General features: G+C 37.2%; 1 protein-coding gene across 1 annotated transcript in view; it reads right to left on the bottom strand.

Moving 5' to 3' along the window:
• VWA8 (von Willebrand factor A domain containing 8) overlaps window positions 1-26716 on the bottom strand; it is a 176075-nt gene that overhangs the window by 118509 nt on the left and 30850 nt on the right. Inside the window, exons 6-13 of the mRNA XM_054399196.1 lie at window positions 26041-26090; window positions 25614-25722; window positions 21454-21558; window positions 15466-15591; window positions 13914-14048; window positions 13756-13833; window positions 8671-8831; window positions 7407-7520 (exon numbers count right to left, since the gene is read on the bottom strand). Of these exons, the coding sequence (XP_054255171.1) occupies window positions 7407-7520; window positions 8671-8831; window positions 13756-13833; window positions 13914-14048; window positions 15466-15591; window positions 21454-21558; window positions 25614-25722; window positions 26041-26090 (878 nt within the window). The remainder of the gene's footprint in view (window positions 1-7406; window positions 7521-8670; window positions 8832-13755; window positions 13834-13913; window positions 14049-15465; window positions 15592-21453; window positions 21559-25613; window positions 25723-26040; window positions 26091-26716) is intronic.

The following is a 26716-nucleotide window of genomic DNA, read 5'->3' as shown; positions in this document are numbered from 1 at the left end:
AAAATGTAAATAAATCCACTGCATAGTTGGCTCATCTGCTCATCACAGCAATAAACCTGTGATACAACAGTGTGATTACAGTAAACAGTTTCTTGTACCAAAGCAAACACAGGGGTGGCATGAGTTATTCTCAGCTGAAAGTCATAAGCCTAGAAGCTACTCCCTGATTGATAAAAATAGAAATAGATGTCTGAAAACATCACATGGAAGAGGAACCAATGGGAATGTCACTGTCACTAAGCATAAAAGAAGGTCACAGAACATTATCCAACCTTATTTTAGAAGAAAACATTTCCTAGATAGGATAAGTACATATACTTCCAGGCTCACCACCCCTCCCACTACTAATAAGTGAAACAACACAACTGCAGAAACCCACCAAATTCAAAGTGGTCCTCCTCTAGTACCATAAGAGAACAGAAGCAGCCAGCTTTCCCTAGCAAAAGGAACACATTTCTCTTGTACCACCTCCATTTTATGGGGAAAAGTAAGAGGAGAAGAGATGCAAAGTCAGGGCAGTTTACCTTGGTGATACCAGTTAAAATCACTGACACTCTCTTAAGACTTGGACATATCAAAACATCACTGCTGTAGATTTCCAGTGTATAAACATGAATAAAACTATTTGGCTACTTCAAAAGCCTATTGTTTGGACTGATGTTTGCAACGTTGAAAATGTCAAGCTAAGTGTATTACTTAAACAAATTCCAAAAATGACTCAATGCTTCTATGCTCTAAAAGTTACCAGCTTCCATTCGTGCAACTTAAGAGCTTCAAAGTTGTTCTATTATATATCAGTCTCTGAAAGAATATAACCTCCAAGAAGCTATATTAAAAAAAAAAAAAATCATAGAATGGTTTGGGTTGGAAGGGACCTCTAAAGGTCACCTAGTCCAACCCCCTCTGCAGTAAGCAAGGACATCCTCAACTAGATCAGGTTGCCCAGAGCCCTGTTAAGCCTCACCTTGAGTATCTCCAGGGATGGGGCCCCTCAACCACCTCCCTGGGCAACCGGTTCCATTGTTCCACCAAAATATTTGACATCTTGTGTTCTCTGTTGATGAAGGCCAAGTAAGCATATCTTGTTAAAAACCTGACATTCTTTAAATGAATCTCAGGCACAGTGGGAAGATTTGGTGTTGATTAATACAAAGAGTCTACCCTTCTCTCCATTAAATGTTTACTGACAACAAAGGTAGCAGAGCACTCTCCTAATCAGATATGTATCCTTCTTTTGACATCAGTGTTTAATTCCAACCAAGGATTACTGCCACTGCTTGTGAAAGGCAGATCAGAACATGGTCTGTTCAGGGTGATTTTAGGGAAAGATTTTCTCGTTATTGACACATGGTTCAGGACAACCAAAAAAGCAGAATGTCATTCCTAAAGCCACTTTGCAAAATCAAATTTTTGGTTGTCTTTTCCTGGAACATGATTTAATAAATCTTACTTTCTATCCAATTTTATGAGTTGGGAATTGTTAAAATACTAGGACCACATTTGTTGTTTTCTTGCTGGTTTTCCTACATTTTGCCAGTCTAAAATTAACAGATTAACAGAAAAAATCACCGAATTGGAAAAGAACACTGCACAACAAACAACAAAACAAACAAACAAAAAGAAGTAAAAGCTAGAAAATGTAAGCAATTAAAAACTTCTATTGCTTGCTAAATTCGCTCCCTGCCACAATTTATATCTGTCTGAACTACTTTATGTTCCCTTTCAACCTAATCACATGGAAGATAATTCACTGTCTGCAGGGCAGTAAAACCACCCATGCATTATGAGAGACCTGTTTTAGCTTTTGCACAATTCTGTTATGTACCTACTTCTACATTTTCCTGACTTTCTGCTCACCACACCAAGGACTGATCATCTGTATGTGTGCCTGTGTTGTGAAGGGGATATCCATCCAAAGAGTTAAAATACTGCATCATAAGATAAATCAACACTTCACTGCTCGTCTTGTAAAGGCTGTGTGCTACCTTTACAGTATATTTCTCAGTGAAGTAATGGATGATTATAGAGTAAATTCTATGAAGAAATCCTGAATATGCACAGTACTTGAACTCACCGAACTCTTTGAACTGCTTCAGGAAAACTAACCATACAATCACTAAATGAATAAGGAATCAGAAGCTATAATTTTCTTTTATGTAAAAGATCTGGACTACCTGTCACTTTCACAAAGGCAGCTTTTTTTTTTTCTTCTCAAACTCATAAACAAAATACTTAAGTTTTCTCAAATGAGTCAATGTCATCTTAGTGTGACTGCTAACTTCACACCACAGCCAAACTGGCACACGGAAAGAGAGGAAAAAGTACTCTGTGTGTTCACAGCTACTTACCTTGTAGCTTATAGGCTTTCAGCAGGCCAAGGATAAGCTTACAATCCCACAAGGGCAAATTTACAGATTAGCTTGCCAATTCCAGCAGAGCTACTGCACCCACTAGTGTGAAGCCCTTCTCATAAAAATGCTAGCTGACACAACAGATGCAGAAATGTAATGTAATAATAATGAACATCTAACTCAATGATAATAATTAACATCATGTAAAATAAGAATATATTTTATTAGCTATTACACCGATAATAAAGCTTTTAAATGAAATATACCTAAAATATAATTCATGTATAATAGTATTTTCATCTGCAAAACTTTAAAACAATCTGAAAACTGAACTACACTTTCCTCTTTGTCCTGCACTGCTAGTAACACTGCCTTGGAAGAAGCACGTCCACATTCTCTGCTGCAATACTGTTTATCACAGAATCACACAAAACATCCAGATGGAAGAGACCTCAAGGATCACCCGGTCCAACCCTCCACTCAGCACTGAAGGGGCAACACTAAACTCTGTCCCTAAGTGCCAGGTCCATATGCCGCTTAAACACCTCCAGGGACAATGACTCTACTACTGCCCTGGGCAAACCATTCCCATGTTTGATAACCCTCTCTGTGAAAAACATTGCCTAATACCCAGCCTAAACCTCCTCTGGTGCAGTTTGAAACCATTTCCTTTAGTCCTGTTACTTGACATCAAGGAGAAGCAGCTGTCTCCCTTCTTGCTCCAACCTCCTTTCAGGTAGCTGTAGACAGGGATGAGGTCTCCTCTCAGCCTCCTCTTCCCCAGATGGAACAACCCCAGCTCCCTCAGACACTCTTCATACATCATGTGCTCCAGGCCCTGCATGAGCCTTTCTTGACTTATCAAGGTTCTTTCTATTCTATTACACGTGAGCATTATTACTATTGAAGCACTAAAAATTAAAAGGCATTAAAACTATGAACAAAGAATGGGGTTTTTACTATCGAATATTTTCACATAAGGGCATGAAACCTTAGAACAAAATGTGTTTTGCTTCTCTGAAGAAGTGATCTCTACAACTTCTCCATTAGAATCTCAAATTTTTCAACTCTAAAAAATGGGAAAAATCTTTAGGTGTGTCAAATCCCTTTGCAAACAAAGATTTAAAAAAAAAATTGAAATGTTTCCAGAAGTCTTGGCTTATTGGTCAAGAATAATACTCCTTTTCTCTAAAACAGATTTAAATGGAAATTCAGTTTTAAAATTCCATCCACAAAGTACTGAGTCCAAATAGTTTACTAAAAAGCATTATTGGTAGTTCTTTTCCATTAAGAAAGACATATTTGTATTTATGTAACTTACAACAGCATCTGGCCATCTCATTGATAAGGGAATAGAGTATAACAGTGAGTTGCTTTGTGTTTATGAATTATTAGAAGTAGCACAGAAGACAGGAACTGTGAACTATACTACAAGCGATACTACAAATAGTTGCTACAATTAAGAACACTCATGCAGAGCAAAGCTGGCCCAAATGGGAGAAGGGAGAGGGCAACAACATCTACTCCATGTTCTCTGTTTCTCTGACGTATGGCAGTAAGGTATGACTTCTTCTCTAACACTGTTGCCTTCCAGTGTCCACATACTACTTTTTCTGAAATTGTGAAATCCTGAAGACAGCTTTGCCCTCTCCTAATCTAATGATTCCCTATGGAAGTCTTTTGGCTTTTTTTTTTCTGGTTTGTTTTTTTTCCTCTAATTCTAGTCCTTCAGAAATCATAGAACCATAGAATCCTTTTGCTCTTCTATTTCCTCTCTTTTGCTCTTCTATTTCCTCTGTGACTGTTTTCAGCTACTTCATTTAGGTACTGTCTGACTGCTTCGACACCTAAAACTGTCATGCCCTTCCACCAAATCACTGATATACCTCCTGGTATGTTTTTTTTTCTCTTCCCCTGTTTTGCAAAAGACCTACATTATTACATGAGATCAGGTAGATAATAAAAGTGTTAAAAACAAAATAAAAAGTGACTTTTGTAAATGAATATGAACTCCATATTGAGTCCCAATACACAACTGAGAATTGAGGCTAAATGTGGGGAGGAGAAGGTAATATCCCCTAATTCAAACAGAAGTTACAACCACGTTCCAGAGGGAACTCCCTTATTGGAAAATTAACAATAGGCTAATGTGTCACTCACCAAACATCCCATATTCAGTCTCAGTAGAACTGGGAATGGCAGTGTATATTCTGTAGGCCTGCCAAAAAGCAGCTGTATTGAAATTCCGCTAGTGAAATCCAGTAAATCAGGATAAGTAAAGTTCTCTTTCCACCTTACCCTAACATCAAAAATATAGCTAAAGCAAATAACCACAGCCACTGACACACAGCAAAAGAGACATTTTTCATGGATATGGAAAGCATTTCCCAGTCACGATTTAGAAGTACGAGTTTGCTCAGCCAAATCTGCAAACAAGTTCAAGGTACAACATATTCCATGTAACACCTCCACAGGGCAATTTTTTGCACTATTGTGTTTTGTTCATCTGTGATAAATTAGCTATCAGTACCCTAGATATCATTTGATAACAAGGTGACTGGAGAGAAGGGCTAATTCTGCACTGCCATTCTGCAACACTGGAAGGTACTATAGCCTGCAGTGACAGGTAACTGCTGCTGGAAAGCACAAGCAACACGGGGGAATGCAGTCCTGGAATAAAAGAGCAACTATTGACAATGCATCCTGGAGCCACTGAAAGGTAGTGACGTTTTCAGAGTATGTAGGGGACCAAAACCAGGTCCTGCAACACCTTCACTTTCTCAAGAGTTCATGAGAACAGTGTGCTCTCACAGAGTAGTTCACAGACGCAAAAGAAGCCCACAGAAGAAATCAAAGAAGTGGATACCTGTTTACATTAGTTAATTCTGGCTTCTTCTGAATAAATTAGCAGAGAAGAAAACTGAACAAGGGCCAGATTGAACATTTCACTGAAGAGGTGAGATTCTCAGCATGACAGACTTCAGCTAATATGGTACCAGGAATTTTTATCTGCATCAAAAATGGTGGTAAATGGTCATGCTGAGCTTACAGATGCAGGAATGCTTGCACAGTGGGGTTTCTGTTTTCTTGTTTCATTTTAACATCAAGTACTAATCTAAAATGTACTACTATCTAGGACAACAGACACCCTTCATTCGTGCATCAGAGGGTGAAAGATCACTGTCAGTCAAATAGATAATTTAGAGCTTTGCAATTCACAATAAACCACGTGTCACAAAATATTAAGGTGGGTAGGTAAAAGCAGTATACTGCAAACTGAATGAAAGGGAGCCTCTCCAAAGTAGTCAAAAGCAATGCACGATTAGCACTGAACAGCAGAAGCAAAAGGTCACTCAATGACCTAAAGAGAAGAAAAGTTATGTACAGAGGTGGCACAGTGAGTAGATGACTCTGCAGAACAATCTTTAAAGAAGACAGCTAGGACAGATAGCCAACAGCCAAAACAGCCATGGCTGGAACAAGCAGGGAGATACCAAATCCAAATGTAAATCTCTATTCTTGTGGGAAAGATTTGATCCAGGAAGAGGAGCAGTACTGAAGAAGGATGTCTGATGAATTGCCTAGGTTTTTGGAGTATATTGGCATGAACTAAAAGGTACCATGCAGTAAGCAAAACAGTGTAGTCAATGCCATTCTTCTCAAAAGCACCATGGACAAAACCACAAATATGAAGCAGGAAGGAGACTCACATGACAACTAGATGTATTTTAAATTACAAAGTTTAATGCAAAACTGGGTATCATCCCAGATGGATCCTTAAAGCTTTTTTGCTTTCTTTGTTTTTCAAAGCCTGAGCTTAAAATCCTGATAAACAGAACATGTCCCTGACATAGTTCTTAAGCCAAATAAAAACAAATGCAGGAAATGCCCATCTAGCTGGGTGTAGGGCCTTGGCAGCATGGATGCAGTTTGGAACAAGTATTAAATGACATCATATCTACCAAAAAAACAACCCAAAACAAACAAACAAAGCTATACAAGATTTAAAATGTTAATGTTTAACATTTGCTTTGTTTTGTTGTGTTTGTTGGTGATGGCTACTTTAAAACAAAACAAACAAACTCACAGTATTTTGGATCAGAAGAAATAAGAAGACAACCACGCAGTATAAGAAAATCAGGTTTTCTAAAAGGTGAACCACAAAGGAGGTCACAGAAAAAAATCATAGAAATGATTTTTTCTATCATTTCTATGATATGATAGAAATGAAAGAGAGAAATAGGGTAGCACATTGTGAGTGCCTTCCTACTATAACTCATAAACCTCTTCAAAGTTTGGCACATTGCACACCCTGCAGTGTAAATATGAGCACAGACATCTGACATAAAAATACCACTGTTTTTACAGAGGCTAGGGTCACTTAATCACAGTATGTTTAGCTCCTTCTGTATTACTGAATAGCAGATTACATTTGTTTTGACATACACTTAACAATATCCCTCCCGTTAGCTACAATTGGTCAGCAATGTTTGACTATGTATCAAGTACGGCCTCAGCAGACTAGAAATCCTTTCTATCTGTGGAACGTTTCTAGCAGACAAGTGGAAGTGAAGAAACAAAAAGAATAAGCATAATGGGTCCCAACCCATCCTTAGGATATCCTGCCTTATATTACTTGTAAATTAAATACCAGCTTTCCAGCTAATGAGGCAAAAGATAGTAACAAGATGGACTTAATTTCAATTTAGCTTTGTTTTCCAATGCTCTTAATAAAGCATTCTAAAATTAAATAGTATATAACTCTATGTCTACGTTCTTGTGTACTTAGAGTTTCTCTTTGATTTCTAACTCCTTCTATTAAAGGATACTGAATGCTTTACTTTTAGTTCAAGCACTCTAAACAGGATATAATTTTCCCATACCACAGAAAGAAAAAAAAGTTCATAAGGAAACAGGTGTTTACAATGTTTCTCCTGGTCACTAAAAGGTATCAATTTAATAAGGAAGCATTTTGTATGATATTAAAAAAAAATAGTAAAAAAAAAAATAAATTAAGCTCTTAAGAGGATTGTATCATCATAGCTGACACTTTACCTTTCCTGTAGTTTCTCATCAGATATCTGTAACTCTTCTTTTAAATTCTGGTATCTATCTTCCCTTAACAGTCTGGTGCCATCATAGAGAGTCAGTTCTCTGTCATGTATTAGTCTGTTAGAAAATACAGAATAAACATTATCTAGTCTTTGATTATGTCTTAGAATATTTGAATCAACTAAGACTTTGTTTAAAACTTATCTCAGTCAACATGGGTCACAGTAAAAAGAAGTTACACCAATTTATGCCGCATCCAGGTATGAAGTGAAAATAATGTGCATAAATAAACAGTTTCAGTAAACAGTCTATTTAAATAGAAATGGCAGGAAAATGAAATAAAAAAAACTCTGTCTTACTAGCAGAGTGTGCTTGAATGGCATGAAACAGCCATCTTTTTGTACTTGTATCAAGTAACATACTTCTGATTTGTTTCGTGAAGCACTATATTTCAGTTTGCTTTAATGATTAACACATATACAGAACCCAGATTTATTTTTTATACGCAGAGGTTGATCAGATACAACACATGCACGTAAGAAGAAAAACCAGAAGGCAAATTTAAAGTGATCAAAAAAGCAAAAAAACAGGCAAGCGTAATTCTCACTTCTGCATATATATATATGTGTATATATGTGTGTGAGTGTGTGTATGCATATCTAAAATAAAAGGCGGCTAGTGGTTATCTTTTAAGTTTGCAAAAGGCCTCATATAATGCAGACAAAAAATTTGATCTGAAAGTATAGAGTATTATTAACATGACATTTGCTATTACTGCTTTTGTTCTGAAAAGTTTGGTTTTTTAAATTGAATTATGAAATAGTGTTTAGAAAGAGTTCTTTGCAATCAATACAGAGCCTGTTTTGCATACAACTGTAACACTCACACATTATTTCCAAGCAGAACGCATTCAAAGTGTTTATATTTTCTGTCATTTTGCATTTTCAATTCACTAAGCAAATATTACTAATTTGTAGACTTCGGAAGTTTAGAGTATAATATTTATCTCATTCTTCAGTTCAGACATTCTGTATTTAGAAGAGATGAAATTTCTTGTATTTGTACATGCTAACGAAAAAACATGAAGGAATTGCTTCTGTTTTTAAGTATGTACAGACTGAACGTTAGATGTTCTATGAAACTTCAATGCTCAGCTTAATCTTTACAGTACACAGCCACATTCACCGGAAGTAACTTCATTTCTCAGTATGCATGTACTCCATAAACATATCACGCACACCCAACGTATCCATGCTCACATCCTGACCTTTGAAGTACAGCTAGAGTACCAGGGTTAATTCGATGAATGCCGTCAAGAATAACAAGCTTTCCTTCCAGGGCAGCACTAACAAGTGGTGATGGTCTCCAAGCAGTGTCTCCATTAGGAAGGGTATATCTTTGCTGCAGCAGATCTCTAGCTGTCATATCCTGTAAGTATCAATTTATCAGAAGAATATATTTATGCTCTATTTTCTTAATCTACAAGTATATCCTCCTTACAAAACTGCTTTCTGTTTTTCCTGAGAATATATTCAAAAAAGATTAGTAGGAAATTTTCGATTATTTCTCCAAAGTAGTATATCAGAAATGCATACATGAATCTACACACACACTATTTTAAATAGTCTTTGAAGTTCTAGACTTGACAATATTACATCTTTGATACCAGAACAGAAGCCGTTCCCCCCGCCCCCTTAATTATAATGCAAGCTTATGACAACTTGTACACAACTTTGTGTACAGAAGGGGGCAGCAATTTACACCTGGAACAAACGAGTCAGTCATTTCATGTAGAAGTCACCTGAAAGTGCAAAGATTTCATCATTAATTTTGAACACAAACCAGCATAACATTCCACCTCTCAGCAGGAAAATGCAGTGAGAAGCACAAAGGACAGAGGAAGAAAGAAGCCAGTAACATAGAGAATCAAAAGAATGTAGCATATCACAAAGTAATGCTTAAGGGATAAGTAAAATCCAAAGGCAAAATCTAAAATATCCTCCAGCACACATATTTTAGATATTTGATTATAACAGGTAAGCACTAGAGCAACAAAGATGTAATAACCATTTTGTGACCTGGAAGACTAAATTTCTTACTCGGGCTGTACTGTGAACACAACCTAAAATCAGATAAGAAAAATACTTTCTATTATAGCTGTAGCTTTTGCATATGTGCTCCTCACGACTATAAACCCTTTGAACTTTAAAGAACAAAAATAGAACACATTACATCATATGGCCTGAATCATTTCCTCTTTCTACGTTTCCTTAGAAGCCTTAAAATAACAGGACAAAGTCTGGTTCCTTCAGTGCTTCCACATTTGTATAATTTAAAGCTCCACATTCAAATCCAGAAAACCAGATCGTTTTTGGTTGTACTTCTGGGTGTTTTAACTGCTGCGTTTGCTCTTTCCTGTGTTATTAATGAATTAGACTAAAACCAGAATGTGAAATGTTTTTTTTCAAAGCCAGAGAAAGATGTGCTTTTAGGACTTGCATCACAAGTGTGCATTCAGCAGCAAGTAAACACTGCATAACTGAATATTTAACTAACACACCTTCTGACAATTCACCGTCAGAGGAATGAAACAACATACAGTATGAATCGACTGGGAGCCTGGTATGCTACACAGAATATTCATCTGTAATTCCAGCAACCACTTGAGAACCATACATTAATTTTCTGGAGAGAAACTCAGAAGAGTATTGTGCTGCAAAATATTTTCTGAAATATAAAATTAATATTGAGATTGCAATTTAAATGGTTGAATAAGATTCAATTTAGTGATGTATTAAGAACAAGTATCATTTGCTAACAAACGCACAGTTTTTGTAAGGGATGTGTTTTATGGCTAAGTACTTGCCCAGTGATTTATTGTTTCTATTTATTTTTAATATATGGTATTAAAAATAAAACGTTTCAGACAAAGGGTTACGAGAGTCTAATACTAAAGATCTCTTCCTTTGGAGGAGAGGTAAGAGAAGCATATGCATTAATTTTTTCCCCTTATTTTGGACAAAGCAATGGCAGCATTATATTACCTGATGTAACAAAATGCTTATTTTAATTTGTAACAGCCCTTGTAACTGGTATGGTTTACATTATGCTGTTTATTTTCTAAAATATTTTGCACACAGGAAAAGAAAAAAATTACGAGAGAAAACAAGTAGGGTAACTTCTGTTCCACTCCCTTTAACATCTATAGCGATACAAGCCTCCAACTTAGCTGTTTTTTCACAGTTTGCAGTGCTAATCATGCTTTTGGCAATTACAAGGTGAAAAATCTGTTTCCTGCTCTTCATGCCAATTTGGACTTACACTTTGTTATTATTTCTCGAATAAAAAACTGGAAAAGATTTGTTAAGAAAAATCATGAGGTCATGCAAAAAAAAGGACAAAAAAAAGACAAAAAAAAATCCTGGAAACAAAACCATCACAGTACACAAACACTACTGATGTGCTTAGAAGACTTTTTTTTTGCTGAGGAAGAAAAGGAGCAAGTTGCTGGAAAACTGTTATAACATCCCTTTGAATATGGATGTTTTTTCCCCTGAAGCTCTGCCCTGAAGCTCTGGAAGGAGAAATGTTTTATTTTAAGCAATTTAAAAACAAAGTTCCCTAACTACAGTCCACAAAGAACAAGCTGGCTGCTGCTTCTCATTTGCTGTTGCTTAACTGCATTAAGAGACAACTTAAAAAACAAACCTTTCCTAATCAGAATGAGTTTCCTTTGTCAGCAATTTGCCTACACGGAATTGCATATAATGAGAAATCCATATAATTATGTCAAATACCACAAACGCGATAGGCATTGTTCTCTGAGCCAGCTGTTAGTAAAATACTGAGATAATCTATGTGCTCAAAAGGTTTAGGAACCCTTGATTTAAGTAAAGTTGATTCTCATTTCACAACACAAAAGATTTTAGAGGGCTTTTTACATGAAACCAACATAAAGAGCTACACCTTTTCACACTATTCAAGCCCTTAAATCAATTTCAGGTGGAAAGTATAATGAAGCAAATATTAAAACTAAAAATAAGCATTATACATATATATATATATACACATATATTTTAAAAAGATAATAATTATCTAAGAATTTCTTCACAGAGCCTGAAGAAAAACAGTGCTATTCCTTGAGACCAAACAGAAAGTGCCCCATTACTTATTTATGTGACACCTGCATTAATTACTGGAAAACAAAAATGAATCATAGGAGAAATAAAAGTCTCCATAATTTTAGAAATGGGTTTATGACAACGTTGTGTGTCTCTCTCTCAAAAAAGTCTTTTTTGAGCCAAAATACAAAAGTCTTCTAAATTTACAGCATTATCAAACTTCTAATAGCCTTCATTGCAGAATTACTGTATGAATTAATAATTTCAACATTTGTTCTATCGTTACATTATCCTATTATTCTATTATGCAAAGCTCCTGATATATTATAAAAAACTTGAAGGAAAACAAATGCATTCTCAAAATTTATCACATCTAACTTAGTTATATTCAATAATTTTGAATACAATGTTTTCTACAAAAACTTCTAAGATTATGTAAGATACTGTATACATGAAATATCTGTATGCACAGATACACATGTGAATCTTAGGTAGACTTGTTTATACAGGAATTTACGTTGAACTAGAGCTCACAAATCATCATTTAGTTGCCATAACAATACTGTTTGATAACATCAAAAAGCCTCTCTATAAAAACCCTCTACTATTTGAACTTGCTCAAACCCTGGTGAAACCAAAGAAAAGGTTCACTTCAGTGGGAAATACTTCAAGCTCTTGTCCTAGATTTTATTTCTGCATAAATTACAGATCTCTCTGGAAAAAAAAATAAAAGAGTTGTTATTGAGTAACTAATTTGTCAGCTTCTCATATGTCTCCAAAAACAAAGTCTTCTGCTCCTGTTCAATGGAGGTACTGACTAAAGGTAGGATGTTGAAAAACAGTGGCCATTTAACAAAGTAATTGTCTCATTTTGCTGGTGAGTACCCAATACTGTATCACATGCCACAAAACAAGGGTTAGGGTGTGCCTGTCCTTAAGGAAGCTTATCAAGTTGCAAAAGTTATTTTCCTGGGATGACTTAAAAACATGTTTGCAGCAAGAAGCACAGAGAAAATTACGTAGGCTCGTTGGACACTCTCTATTCTGGCTCAGAAAATAAGCACCTAATACTTCACTGTACAGAAGGTAATAGGCGCTGCTGGGAACCTAAGTATGTTACTAAGAACATAACATTGCATTGATGAGGCTACCTAGTTTCGGAACTCAAATCTGCTTGCTCCTGGCCACATTAAAGCACAAGAAAAGGGTAGAAGTGATCTTTCTGACTGCATCTATGCAGACACAGTTTTAGACTGTTGGCCTTTATCAGCTGAAGCCACATAGGGGGAAGGAAAAGCAGTGGGATCCTGTCTGGGGAGGCTCTCAACAGTGCAGGAAAACATAAAGTGGACTGTCTTTTTTTCCATCAGCAGTAATATTTCTTTGTTTCAATCCTCCAGCTTCACCACCCATTTCTGCTGATGTCTCACACCCTATATGCCATTGCACTTCAAAATAGCTGCCACTGCCATTTCTTCCTCTGGAGGTCTCCATGCTGCCTGGGAAAAATTTAAGTAAGCAAAGGGATAGTAGAAAGACCAGAATAGTGCATTAAATTTAATGCTAATCTTCCCCTGCAGCATTGCAAATTATCACTTATAACTGTAAACCTTGTGATACTTGGTGTATCTTGACTCGCAAGGTCATGGGAGTCTGCTGACTTTATTTCAGAGTGTTTTCATTCTCTGAGGTTATGGAGAAAACCTTACACATGATTTCTACTGTGCAAAGCTAACAAATAAATTAATTCTACTTTAGTTTATGTGATGAGGTTAGACTGTATCAAGTGACCACTGGATATGGAAGATCACTGTTAACCATGACAGAGCTTAGAGTCTGCAAAAAACCTCTATTGCTGTGAGAAAGGCTGAAGCACTGTCCAAATGAAATAAAAGAGAAAAAACTTAAATGTACAGTAGCCCCACTGTGTCATGGTTACCTTTGTTGACAAGAGTGACAACTGCAAAACCTTACTGTTCTACATGTCCACTCCTCCAACAGAAAGAATAAAAAAATGCATTATTATGATCAGACCATTTTTTGTCTTTGAATTCTTTGCTATTCTTTACTTTTTACTTTACATATGTGTGATCGTCAATGATTGTAAAAAGCTGCAGCTGTGTATGTACATAGCTGCAGCTTTTAGATCACTGAGAGAATATATACAAAGAATCAATGTCTGTGTATTGTATTTTAGATCATATTTAAAGCATGATCATCAGTTTACTTACCTGGTACAGCATTATAGGTTCTATATTGTATCCTAGTATATCAGCAAACTCCTTAGCAATAACTGTTTTGCCACAGCCCTAAAAAGGTAAAAATTAAGAATTAGATTACATTCTAAGGAGCATGAGAATGAAGGGATAAAAGAAATTTAAATTCTTACTTTTCCTCCAATTAAACACATATCTTTAACCATATGGGACTGCATCATTTCTGCCAAAAGTTGATCATGGCTCGAAGTCCTTATGAAAGTATCTGATTGAGGATGATTTTTTAACAGCCCAGTCCCAGCTGGAACCTATAAGAAAGAAAGAAAAAAAAAAAAAAAGGCTAAATAAGCTATACTGTGACAACTGCAGGTTCTTTGTAGGCTGGATTGCACTGCTTTTCTAAAATTACTGTAATATTTTCCTGATGATTGTTATCCATCAAGGTTAAATCTTTCATTTAAAAAAAACCCTCAACCGTATTTCTAATAGACACCCTCCTTCATGAAAAATAACAACAAAGTGTGAACCAATTCAATTAGAGCACTGAAGTCTGCAAAGAATTTAAGGCTGTATATTCTAGAGACAAAAATGTAAAAATCACCAATGTTTAATACTCATCAGAGAAATAAGTGAGAGAAAGAGTAATAACAATTAGGAAAACCTGAAGGGGCTGCTTTGACCAGAACCTTCGGAGAGTTTCAACCACTTCCTGTGTCAAGGCACTTGCTCTATTTTCATTTCCCATTGTAGTGTGGGAACTGTTTCACCTGTGAACTCCTTACGCCCTCCTGTTCTGAGACACCAACTACACATCAAACAAAAGCAAAAAATCTTCCCCTCAGGAAGCAGTCGAATCAGGTCCCTATACACTCACCATTTTCTGACAAATATGTTTTGCTGGTGTTCCCCTTTTAACTTTATCATGGTATAAACTCTGAGAGAGTTTTCCTTACCAATGTGAATAGAATCTCCCTCCGACTCCCATTGTGGTAGTTTTAGGCTATGCCTTTAAAATCTTTCACAGATCTTGAGCAGAAAGTAGTAAAAGTGTAAATAAATCACTCTAAACCAGACACCCATTAATTCACCTTATTTACAGACACTGTAGACTCTCCAAATCCAACACAAACTTCAAATACTCAGATCAGCCTCTGCTTCCTGAATAAGGCCTTATTTCACGACCTAGAAGGTCACAGACTTTATTGGAAGAAACTCAAGCTAATCATATTTGATGTGTTTACTTCTGTTCCATTTTCCCAACATCCTGCGTCGGAACATTACCAAGCACTCATTAGATTTTATTTGAAGTGCAGACAAAGACAGACTATTGTGTTCTTATTAAAAGAAAAAGGGAAAGCAGCACCAAGAGCATCATAAGTACACACTGTTATTCTAATCTAATTAACAACAACAACAAAAAAAAGGAATTTAGAGGCTTTTTCTTTCATCTGCTATTTAGCATTTCTTTTCACACAAAAACTTAAATTAATCAAATGTAGGAAAGTATTAGTTTACCTAGAAATAATATCCATTATGTATCCATAATTTAGCATTCCAGTACACAGATGCTTTTCTAATAAATGTCATGTGTTACTCTACCAAAAAAACATTCAGTGCAAATGAGTTTTGGTATCAAGTGTGAGTGTCGAAGATTCAATGAAATGAAAACATGTTCATTCTATCTAAAAACATATATATATGCTTGATGGGTAGATAAATTCATACCTGGAATGTCACTTCTTTTCCACCAATCTGGACAGTTACATCAGCCTTCAAGGGTTTGCTTCCACTTTCTACCTTTGTAATCTTTTTGGGAAGCAAGCGGCTTTCTGAATCTTGAAGCTCAAAACGCTGTAGAATTAGGGGATAGGGGAAATTAATTAGTAAATATAACTTCCTGGTTTTTAAAAATGTTTCTTCTGAAAACAAAGCCAAGTATATTCAAGATTTATTGCTTGTGAAGTCCTAAATCCATTCAGTTTATTTCAACTTTTACTTCACATACTCACATTGACATTCTTGACGGCCTGTATATTTTACACTTAAAACCAAAGCAAGAAGATAACATACCATCCACTTATTCTAACTACAGTGATACATGTCAAGTGAAAACGTCATAGAGCGACTTTGCCAAGTCTTAGCCTGCCAAATCAAAATAATAAGAGAAAAGAATGATAGCCTTTAGCATGTGTAATAATAGATCACCTATCTCTGCAGGTCATTATAACCAATTGCAGATTTAAACATCTGACTACCAATAAAAATAACCATCAAACGTGTTTACTTAGCTCTATAGCCTTATCATGCAATGAAAATTGAGGACAACCTGTACAAATTAAGCCTTCAGCATGTTCTGGCTGTATCAAGGACAAAAAAAGAGGCATTTGTCTTCCCAATCCTCTTTTGAGCATTCTATTCTGTTTTATACTGTATATATAAAACATGAAAACGGTTTTTAAAATCCTGTAAAAAGTCTTCTGTTGGAGAAGCGTAATACCTATCAGGAGGGTTTATGCACAAAAAAGCTACTAACTGAAATTACTGAACTCATAGAGCCATTTTATTCAGACTGGAAGTTGAGAAAATGAGGATTCTTTGCTACCTCCTTAGAATTGTTACAAAATGAGATTTTTTTTTTAAAGAGAAGTCTAATTCTTGAAAAGCATATAGTTTTACTACTACTACAATTCACAGCACCACCTATTAAAGTTCATAAGGAAAACCGAGATGCATTTTCATACAAATGCTTTGGCTCTTCATCACTTTCAATTTCCATTGTGGAACAAGAACCTATACAGAGTTTGTGTATAAACATAAATTTAAGATAAATGTGCTCTAGTAAAGGGTTGTACCAAATTATATTCTTATGGAAAGAGCTGAGTCTACTTCAGATACCATTAAACGCTTAAACAGAGGAATGTCTACTGAATAGCATCTCAAATGATTCTAAGAAATGCTCCAACTATGATTCTGTGAAATGAGCTACAGATGTTCTCACTCTTATGTTCATTAGTAAATTGTAATATTCTTATTAATTACATTTTTGATAGGTCCAAAGCTGCTCATACACAAAACTGCAAACTGCTTGCACACTAAAATCCCTTAATCGGATATCAACAAAAGAAGGTAGCTGTGAGCAAGCAAGAAGCTTATCTGCACCAGCAGCCTCAGCATCAAAAAAGGAAGATTTGGAGACAGCAGCAGCAGCCCTTATACACAAAGATATTGGTAGTCTAAAATTTCAAAGGTATCTTTTGGCTTGGGCCTTTTTGGCTTTTGGTTTTAGGTCTTTCTCTTGTTAGAGGGTTCTGCAATTAGGAGAGCAAAAAGAGACTGTCTGTGCAGATCATTACTGAATTTATACAACTCCAATTCATCTAACTGAATTTGTACAATTGGAATTCATCACATGTAAGCACAGAAATGCTGCTGGACTGGATAATGTAGAAATTAAAGAAGTTAATATGCTTACACCTGGACAGGAGAAGCAAACAAAACTGTTTGTGGCTTTCAGAGTAGGACTGATCTCTTTGACACAGTTCATTTACAATAGCTAGATATGGAATTAGAGAGTGGCATTAAATGTATGTAGAACCCGTTAAACATACGTCTGCCTGAGCCAGAAGCAAATTCCTCTATACAAAGTCCAAATTGATAGCTGCATAGGAAAAAATATTTGTGGGTTGGAAGGACAATTATTGAGCACATTCAGCATCAGATAGCTTGGAAGCTATTTGGAGAGCCAGAAGCGGGCAGCCTCATTGCTTCACACTCAAGAAGAAAGAAAAAAGACTGGCCACCAAAAACAAGGGAGTGGTTTGGCAGTCCATAATCATCAGGCCATATTCTGCATGCCTAGAAACACATGAGAAAAGACAAACTAAAATTTAGAAAAAAGGAAGAAGAGGAACTCTGACCACTTGGAAGTACCTAATGATTGGTAATGTCTCAGTATGGAAACTGCAAAGAATATGCAGGTGATCCAGCAGGTCAAAGGAAAAGCTTAAATGAGATGCATTTGCAGATAACCACTATGCTGAATCCACAGGAGAGCTAAGCTAACCAACAAAGGCATCCAAAGACAACTGACGCTTCTTGAAGATTCTCCACATGGGAAAAAAAGAAATTTTCAAGGAAGAAGAGCAAACCCAAAATCTCTGAGGAATCTGAAGTAAAATGCTAAAAGCTTATGGAGCAATAAAGAAAAGCATAAACCAGAGTATCTTATGAGCAACTAAAGAGCCTAAATGAAGATAACCAGTTTTATAAATGCCTACCAACAGTATACAGGAAAGAAAACTTCAGTGATGTGGGAGACATCATATATGAAGATTACTGTTTGGGAATATTTAACTGGAGGCTGTTTTCCTTGAAAGCAGTGAATTCTCTATATCCAAATCTTACAGCTTAAACAGATTTTTCACTTTATTTTTGCCATCATATTTCACATATTCATCTGACACCAAAATAACCTGTCACATCAAAATATCATGCAAGTACAGAATAATTTGAAAGGCCAGAATTCAAACTTGAATCATATTCTCCTTTGCAAGATCTTTAAGAATTAGAACAGAAATTCATAAATTTTCTGAAGTACAGAAACTTCAAATAGGGGTACAAAAAAGGCACAGTGTTGTCAAGTTTTTGGTACTTCTGTCTTGTCTGCTGCAAGCTAATGAGCTAATGAATGATTGTAACAGTGTGAGAGATTAAATCCCCCTCCCACACCAACAATAACCAGGCTAGCTCAGTCTGGAAGCAAATGAAAGCTGCATTTACAAGCAAAACTACAATCTATGATGAAATGCAATGAACAGTGAGTATTTCTACATGATTATTTAGAATAATCATTAGTTTGCTTTCTTATACCCAGTAGTGATTAATTTACATTGTTCCTCTGCTTGAACTTGGTGAAGAAAAATTAAAAAGACAGTCTCAAAACTATCACAATGATGCAAAGTGTAGTCCCTGTACAAATGCACTGTATGATAAGCAACTCTCATGATCACTGCTGATGCTGGATTAGTGTACAATCATACATGCTGTGACACAAAAAGCCACATTTGTATCAAATGAAAAACTTGGTTGATAGAATTAAGCCTAAGACAACTTGTAACTCCTGCTAGATCCACTCAGCAACAGATCTGCACTTCAGAGCATCTTTACACATCCTAGATTAACACCATAATGAACTACTTCCATTCACAGGGGAGGTCTAAGTCAATATTTCACGTTAATCCATTACCAAGAATTACAAAGAACGCCTACGTCTTGGTGGAGTCTCAGTGAGAAAGGAGATACATGAGGACAAGATTTAAGGTTCGGGAAGAGAGTGCCTGGAGAACATGATTTCATCAAGAAGTATGCACAGGGTCTAACAGGTGCCAAAACCAGCTGCCTGACCAGCAGCTACCTCACTTCCCAGCTCTGACTGCTGACTGGAAGGGAAGACATCCTGACACTAAGGTACATTATTAGCTAGATTACTGATTCCCCATATCTGTGTCCAAGTCTGAAATTTGGGGGTATTCTCTTTAAACAATAGTTGCTGTTAAGAAGTAATTCAATTCACATGAATTAACCAGTCAATTCCAAATACACTTCTAGTATTTATTTTTCAACTGTTAATACCTCCCAGTTCAGTATGTTTTACTATATTGTGTTACACAAAGAAGTGCTTGGTAGCAAATATTAGCTGGACACTCTCTGGAAATCCGAGGAAGGTAGAATAAGAAATCACCTTGCTTCTGCCAGACTCTTCTCCCTCACACTTCTTGCAGAATGGAAAAAAATAATTTCTTATCCATATTTAATACAGTTCTGGTGCTGCCATTACTGTAATATCATTATAAACAGAAGTTCCTCAGTATAGCCAGTTATTTTCTGTATTTCTTAAGGTTCATTGCTTAACAAGATTTGCTGTGTGCAAATAGAGTAAAATTCCAAATGAGATTATATGTGCTTGTTAACGTAATACGACACATTTGTATAGGTAGTGATGACGAAGAGTATCAAGAAAAAAAAAAAGGAAAATTAACACAGATAAACGTAAATTACAAGATTTTTAGAAACAGATCATCATTGAGAAAGAAGATTTTTCACAGTCAAATCAGCCTCTTGCACAGGAAGCAAACGCATGTCCAATGATAAAATTAAATGAAAGAAATAGAGAATAGCGGAAGCTGATAGTACTAAATCTAACAGATGTTCACCATCTGCAACCAATAGGAGAAACAAAAAAGATACAAAGGATTTCAAATAAAAGCACAGTACGAACAGAAGTGACTGCTACTGCTCTGCTAATAGACAGAGAGAAATACACTGGAGAGCAGTGAAGGGGAAAAGGATCTGAGGGTCCTAGTGGATGGAAGTTGACCATGAGCCAGCAATGTGCTCACGTCCAAGAAGGTCAATGCCATTCTGGGGTATATTAGAAGGGGTGTGGTCAGTAGGTCGAGAGAGGTTCTTCTCCCTCTCTACTCTGCCCTGGTGAGGCTGCTTCTGGAATATTGTGTTCAGTTCTGGGCTCCTCAGTTCAAGAAGGACAGGGAACTGCTTGAAAGAGTCCAGCACAGAGCCACAAAAACGATTAATGGAGTAGAATATCTTCCTTATGAGGAGAGACTGAGGGAGCTCAGGCTCTTCAGCTTGGAGGAGACTAAGGGGTGACCTCATTAATGTTTATAAATATGTAAAGGATGAGTGCCAAGAGGATAGAGTCAGGCTCTTCTTGGTGATGCCCAAGGACAGAACAAGGGGCAATGGGTGGAAGTTGAGGCATAGGAAGTTCCATGGAAACATGAGGAAAAATGACAGAACGCTGGAACAGGCTGCCCAGAGGGTTATGAAGTCTCTATCTCAGGAGATATTCAAGACCAACCTGGATGTGTGATCTGGTATAGGTGATCCTGCTCCAGCAAGGGGGCTGGACCTTTCAAGGTCCCTTCCGACCCCTAACATTTGTGATTCTGTGAACTTTGATCACCCTGACAAGCAGTGGAAGGGCATGACAGTGTGACACAATCTAGATAACTGAGGCTGCCTGGGATAATATTTCAATACAGGCCCTACACTTACTAGGCACGGGTGATGCACAGACAGCTCCTGCTATGCACAAACAAGGTGCAATTGCTTGTGGATGTGGCAATCAACAGCAGCCTTGGCTGTAGCAACCATGAAATAATGGACTTCAAAATCCTGAGGAGTCATCTGTGCCTACCACCACATCATCATGAAGGCAAGTAACATCAACTACAGATCCTGGACTTCAGGACAGATGGGCTTACTCATAGAAGAGTGAGAAGCTAGATCTCACAAGAGACTGCTTTGAAGGTTCATGAAAGGTGGCAGGTCATTCATGACAACCTCATTCAAATGCAAGGACTATCCATCCCAAAACTCAGAAAGGCAACTAGGAGACCAGCCTGGTTAAACACACAATACAGGACTGAGGACTTTTCTGTAGTCCTGAAATGAGGTCTAAGTATTCTGCAGAATTAGGAGGTTTCATTTTTCACTATACTGAAATCTACCAGTTTATGACATTTGTTGTGAGTTTTTTTTAATTACTGTTTTAGCATCAGCAATAATGTATCCATTTTGTTTATTTAAATTTTTTTTTCTTACAAAAGTACTTAAGTAACATTAGTCCAGAAAAAACAATGTCAAAATCCATTGCTCATAGTAATTACAATATACGCCTGCAATACTCACCTTTAATACATCTTTGACTGCTGTTCTTCCTTCCTTTCCCAGGAAAACATTATAGGGGTAGAGCCGGTCAATAACACTCTGGACTGACATCATAGGAAAGGAATCCTAATTCAAATTAAAAATTACAAATTAAGAAAACAAGCCTGTAAGGGTAATACGCAAATCATATTCTACTTTATATTCTATAATACTCTATACAAATCAGATTCTGTTCCATTGTAGAGATTCTACTTAACTAAGCAACTCCTAGAAATTTCTGAACAGTTTTGATCAAACTGCTTTGTTTTGAAATAAGTTACCATGTATGCTTGCGCTTTCTACACAAAACAGAAAGCTTTTTTGGTTTTTTTACTATCTTTTTGTTAGTTCTAAGTACTAACACTTTTGTCAGTTGCTCCCTGAACTAGAAAAAAGATTCATATATTTTACTGGAGTAATAGAAAAAGGAATGGAAGTGCATTTATGAATACATGTATAAAGCCTTTCATGGTGTATAAAAGTGTTGCAAAAACCCCAAAATAATGCTTGATTGTTTGTTTTAAAAAGGACTTACAATTTTTAAACAGACTATTTGTGTGTAACACTACTGAAAAACAGTCAGTGGATTTGCACTATTTTTAAGCCTTCATCAAAGTAAGTAATATAATTCAAATCAAAAAATCAACTGATTTTCAGTTATCCACTTTGATTTACTTAGGCGCCCAACTAAAAGAAGAGTTACTTAGAAATGAAATCAGGAGATGCATACTTTATGAAATGTATAATTCAATTCATACTTATAATCAGTAACACTGTTTATAACGTTCCATGCTGGGGGAAAAAAAAAAAAAAACAGTAAAAAAAACCCCAACATTTCAAGCACTGCAGTAAATGTACTGCTTAAAAGATCAGGGAACCCTTTACTACATTTTAAATGTCCTCTGTCTATATATAAAATGTAGAATTTTTCTGTCCACATTATCCCAAATTAATAACAATTACAATGATGTGTATGAAATTAGCCTCTTCAGAACAGCACTCTCTAAGAAACTCTCCCTTTCAGCAAGCAGTTTTCAGCCTAAGAAATATATTCTGAGGCTGTGTGAATCCAAGATAGAATGAGATAGCCAAGGCAGTGCATCTCCTCCACACTTTCAAACACTTAAGGTAACTGAGCTTCAAGTAGAGGGTGGCAGTGACCCAGCATATGAAGGAAAAATGCTGTAGTTAGAATCACTGAGAACAATCAGTTTAAAAAAACCAAGTGATTAAAACTAATTCTAGAAGAAACAGTTCAAATCTACGTAAAAAAGACACTGTCATACAAGAATAACACTTCACATTCTAATATAAACCAAAATGCTTCCTTCATTCCATAGTTTAGATAATAGCTTAGGACACATTTTCATTACTCTGAAAGCCATCTGGCATTAATTTAAAAATAATTTTTCACTACAGGACTCAAAGAATAAAAAGTTGCAATTTATTTTAAAATCCAACATGTATTTCTTGCCCAAATACTGTTTCATTTCTCTGAACTTGAAGCTTAATCACTTCTCAACATCTGAGGTAGTATCAGCAAGTATCTGCAAATATCCAGCAGAACTGAGGGAACTGAAAACTACAGTAACACAACTAATCGGCATGTTTTAATGTATGTAATCAAATAAAATATGAAGTAATCTGCCACTAAACAGTACCGTAGGTAAAATGATTGCACATGAGACACAGTAGAGAATCATCCTAAGAGTCCTTTCTACAGACATCTGCAACTTGGAAAGTCTGAGAAGCTATCCTGGTATTTTACATTCCTGGGTTGACTACATCTTCATGCATGTAACAAGGTTCCCTCCAATCCCTCTCTGTCTTTACAAAGATCTCATGTCCCTGACTTCCTTCAGGAGGTACCTTCTAGCTTCACTTGGACTTTTTACCCAGTCAGTCAGGACCAGGTTAGAGATCTCTTATACCATCTCAAGACACACAAATCAATGGGCCCTGATGGGATGCATCCACGAGTGCTGAGAGAGCTGGCTGATACTGTTGCTGAACCTCTCTCCATCATCTTTGAAAAGTCCTGGAGAACAGGAGAGGTGCCTGATGACTGGAAGAAAGCAAATGTCACTCCAGTCTTCAAAAAGGGCAAGAAGGAGGACCCAGGCAACTACAGACCAGTCAGCCTCACCTCCATCCTTGGAAAGATGATGGAGCAGCTCATCCTGGAGGTCATCTCATCGAAGACAGGAAGATTATCAGGAATAGCTAACATGGAATTACCAAGGGGAAATCTTGTCTAACTAACCTGATAGCCTTCTACGAAGTTATGACCAAGTGGGTAGATGAGGGAAGAGCAGTGGATGTCATACATCTTGACTTCAGTCAAGCTTTTGATACTGTCTCCTATAACATCCTCATAGAAAAGCTCAGGAGATGTGGCATAGATGGTTGGTCAGCGAGGTGGATTGAAAACTGGGTCCACAACAGAGTTCAGAGGGTCACCATCAGTGGCACAGAGTCAACTTGGAGGCCTGTGGCAAGTGGTGTCCCCCAGGGATCAGTACTGGGTCCAGTTTTGTTCAATATCTTTATCAACAACCTGGATGAGGGCATTGAGAGTACCCTCAGCAAGTTCGCTGATGATACAAAACTGGAGGGGTTGGCTGACACCTGTCAGGCTGTGCAGCCATCCAACGTGACCTGGACAGGCTGGAGAGCTGGGTGCAGGCAAACCTCATGAAGTTTAATAAGGACAAGTGCAGGATCCTACCTCTGGGAAGAAATAACAACAGGCACCAGTACAGGTTAGGGGCTGTCCTGCTGGAAGGCAGCTCCACAGAGAAAGACCTTGGAGTGCTGGTGGACAGCAAGTTCTCCATGGAACAACAATGTGCTCTTGTGGCCAAGAGAGCCAATGGGATCCTGGGATGCATTAGGAAGTGTGTGTCCAGCAGGTCTAGGGAGGTTCTTCTCCCTCTCTACTCTGCCCTGGTGAGACCACACCTGGAATACTTTGTCCAGTTTTGGGCTGCCCAGTTCAAGAGAGACAGAGACCTGCTGGAGAGAATCCAACAGAGAGCCATGAGGATGCTTAGGGGACTTGAGCATCTCCCCTACGAAGAGAGACTGAGATCCCTGGGGCTGTTTAGTCTGGACAAGAGAAGACTGAGACAGGATCTCATAAATGTGTATAAATGTCTGAGGGGTGGGTGTCAAGTGGAGGGGGCCAGGGTCTTTTCAGTGGTTCACAGTGACAAGAGAAAGAACAATGGGTTCAAACTTGAACGTAGAAGACTTCACGTCAACATGAGGAGAAACTTCTTTACAGTGAGGATGACGGAGCACTGGAACAGGCTGCCCAGGGGCGTTGTGGAGTCTCCTTCTCTGGCAACTTTCCAAACCCACCTGGATGCATTCCTCTGTGGACTACTCTAAGTGATTCTGTTGTGGCAGGGGAGTTGGAGCCAATGAGCTCTTGAGGTCCCTTCCAACCTCTGATATACTGTGATACTGTGATAATTATAAAGTCTAAGGAGCAAAAGCAAAGCAGAAAGACTGCCACGGCTTTAGTCCTGACCTGCCTGATCTGCCATGGTGAACTCGGCAAGCGTACAGTTGGTTTTATTTCCCTATGGACCATGGCTGTAGGGAAGTATTGCATCTTAAAGCTTGCTCAACCTGTATCTTCAGGTAAGCTTTTACTATTTTTATTCTAAACCTTACCAGCCAATCCAAAGACCTAATGTAGGCTTCATCTCATACAACTTAACTGCCTCTACACCCACATTTCAATAGTTGATTAGGGTCCTTTTCAGCGCAAGTGGGGAGTAATGGCCACCTCCGTAATACAATCAGGTTTACATGCATATCATTACATCAGAAGCATTTCCTAGGGTTTTTATTCTTTTCCATCAAATAACTCAATGTCAGAAGGCAAACTATAGATGCTTCTGAAGATAGGCTAGACACATTTGATAACATCACAAATCTTGTGCCACACTATACTTTGTTCTTCAGTAATATGCTACATGCATAGTTAAAGTATTACCCAGAGACATCCAGTTTTCTCCCTGAAAATGTAGTTTCAAATGTTCATGTTAATCTTCTAGAAACAGGAATAAACCAACTCTAATTTTGAGAATTTGAAGCACATACAGTTTCTTAGCACACATGTATGTACATACCAAAATCTGAACAGCAGCTGATAAGCTGTCTAAAGGAAAATCTGGAAGTCCCAAAGTAGAAGATTCTTGCGAGCAGAGAGTTGTAGCAAAAGACAGGAGCTGAGAAACTCTGCATAAGAAAAAGCAGTTAGAATTCTATACATGCTATCTGTACTTAAAATACTAAAGCCTAAAAAGTCACATGATGCTGACACTATTTCTGAGCACAAGCAAGTAAGGTGTGATTGAAGTCTAAAGCATTGAGGTTTTGCTATATGAAGGCTGCATACAAAGAGCTGTGTGAGCACACACCCACACATATTTAAAAAAAATCTTCATTTCTTGTCTCTATGCAGAGATAGAAGATAGAAAAATAGCAAGGAATCCTGAAAGGACATCACTTTTCTTCATTCATTCTGTTTTTATTTTTTTAATTATGAAAAATTACCTCTCTGTGGAAATGTTTGATCCAACTGAATATAATAGCTGAAGATGGTCCTGAAAATAGAACATAAAAATTGTAAATTAATTTTGTGATCATACTGTGGGTCATAGTTCACAATGTATGAGGCAGTTTCTATTTTTCCCTCTACTCACTACTTGACAACTGATTTTACTTTTTTTAAGAAGAAGAAAGGTTATCAAATCTTTTAGAGGTTATGTTGTTACACAGGTTGTCTGCTGTGTCATTCCTTTACAACTCTAAGCATCCTTTTCATGAATCTATTAGGCTCCACTAGGAAAAACAACCTTTAAGATAAATTTCCTTCTTGAGGATGTTTTTCAAAACTGAGTTTAGTAAAATGTAACATCAAATTAATAGCAAACATCTTACACGGAGAGACTGAGGGAGCTGGGACTCTTTAGATTGGAGAGGAAGAGACTAAGGGACGACTTCATTAATGTTTACAAATATGTAAAGGGTGAGTGCCAAGAGGATTGAGTCAGGCTCTTCTCGGTGATGGCCGATGACAGGACAAGGGGCAATGGGTGGAAGTTCAGGCATAGGAAGTTCCATGGAAACATGAGGAAAAATCTTTTCACTGTGAGGGTGACAGAACACTGGAACAGGCTGCCCAGGGCGGTTGTGGAGTCTTCTTCTCTGCAGATATTCAAAACCTGCC

This window comes from Indicator indicator, chromosome 1 (assembly GCF_027791375.1).
Source record: "Indicator indicator isolate 239-I01 chromosome 1, UM_Iind_1.1, whole genome shotgun sequence".
Taxonomy (NCBI): Eukaryota; Metazoa; Chordata; class Aves; order Piciformes; family Indicatoridae; genus Indicator; species Indicator indicator.
Note: the sequence above shows the minus strand (reverse complement) of the source record. Positions and strands in the feature narration are given on the sequence as shown.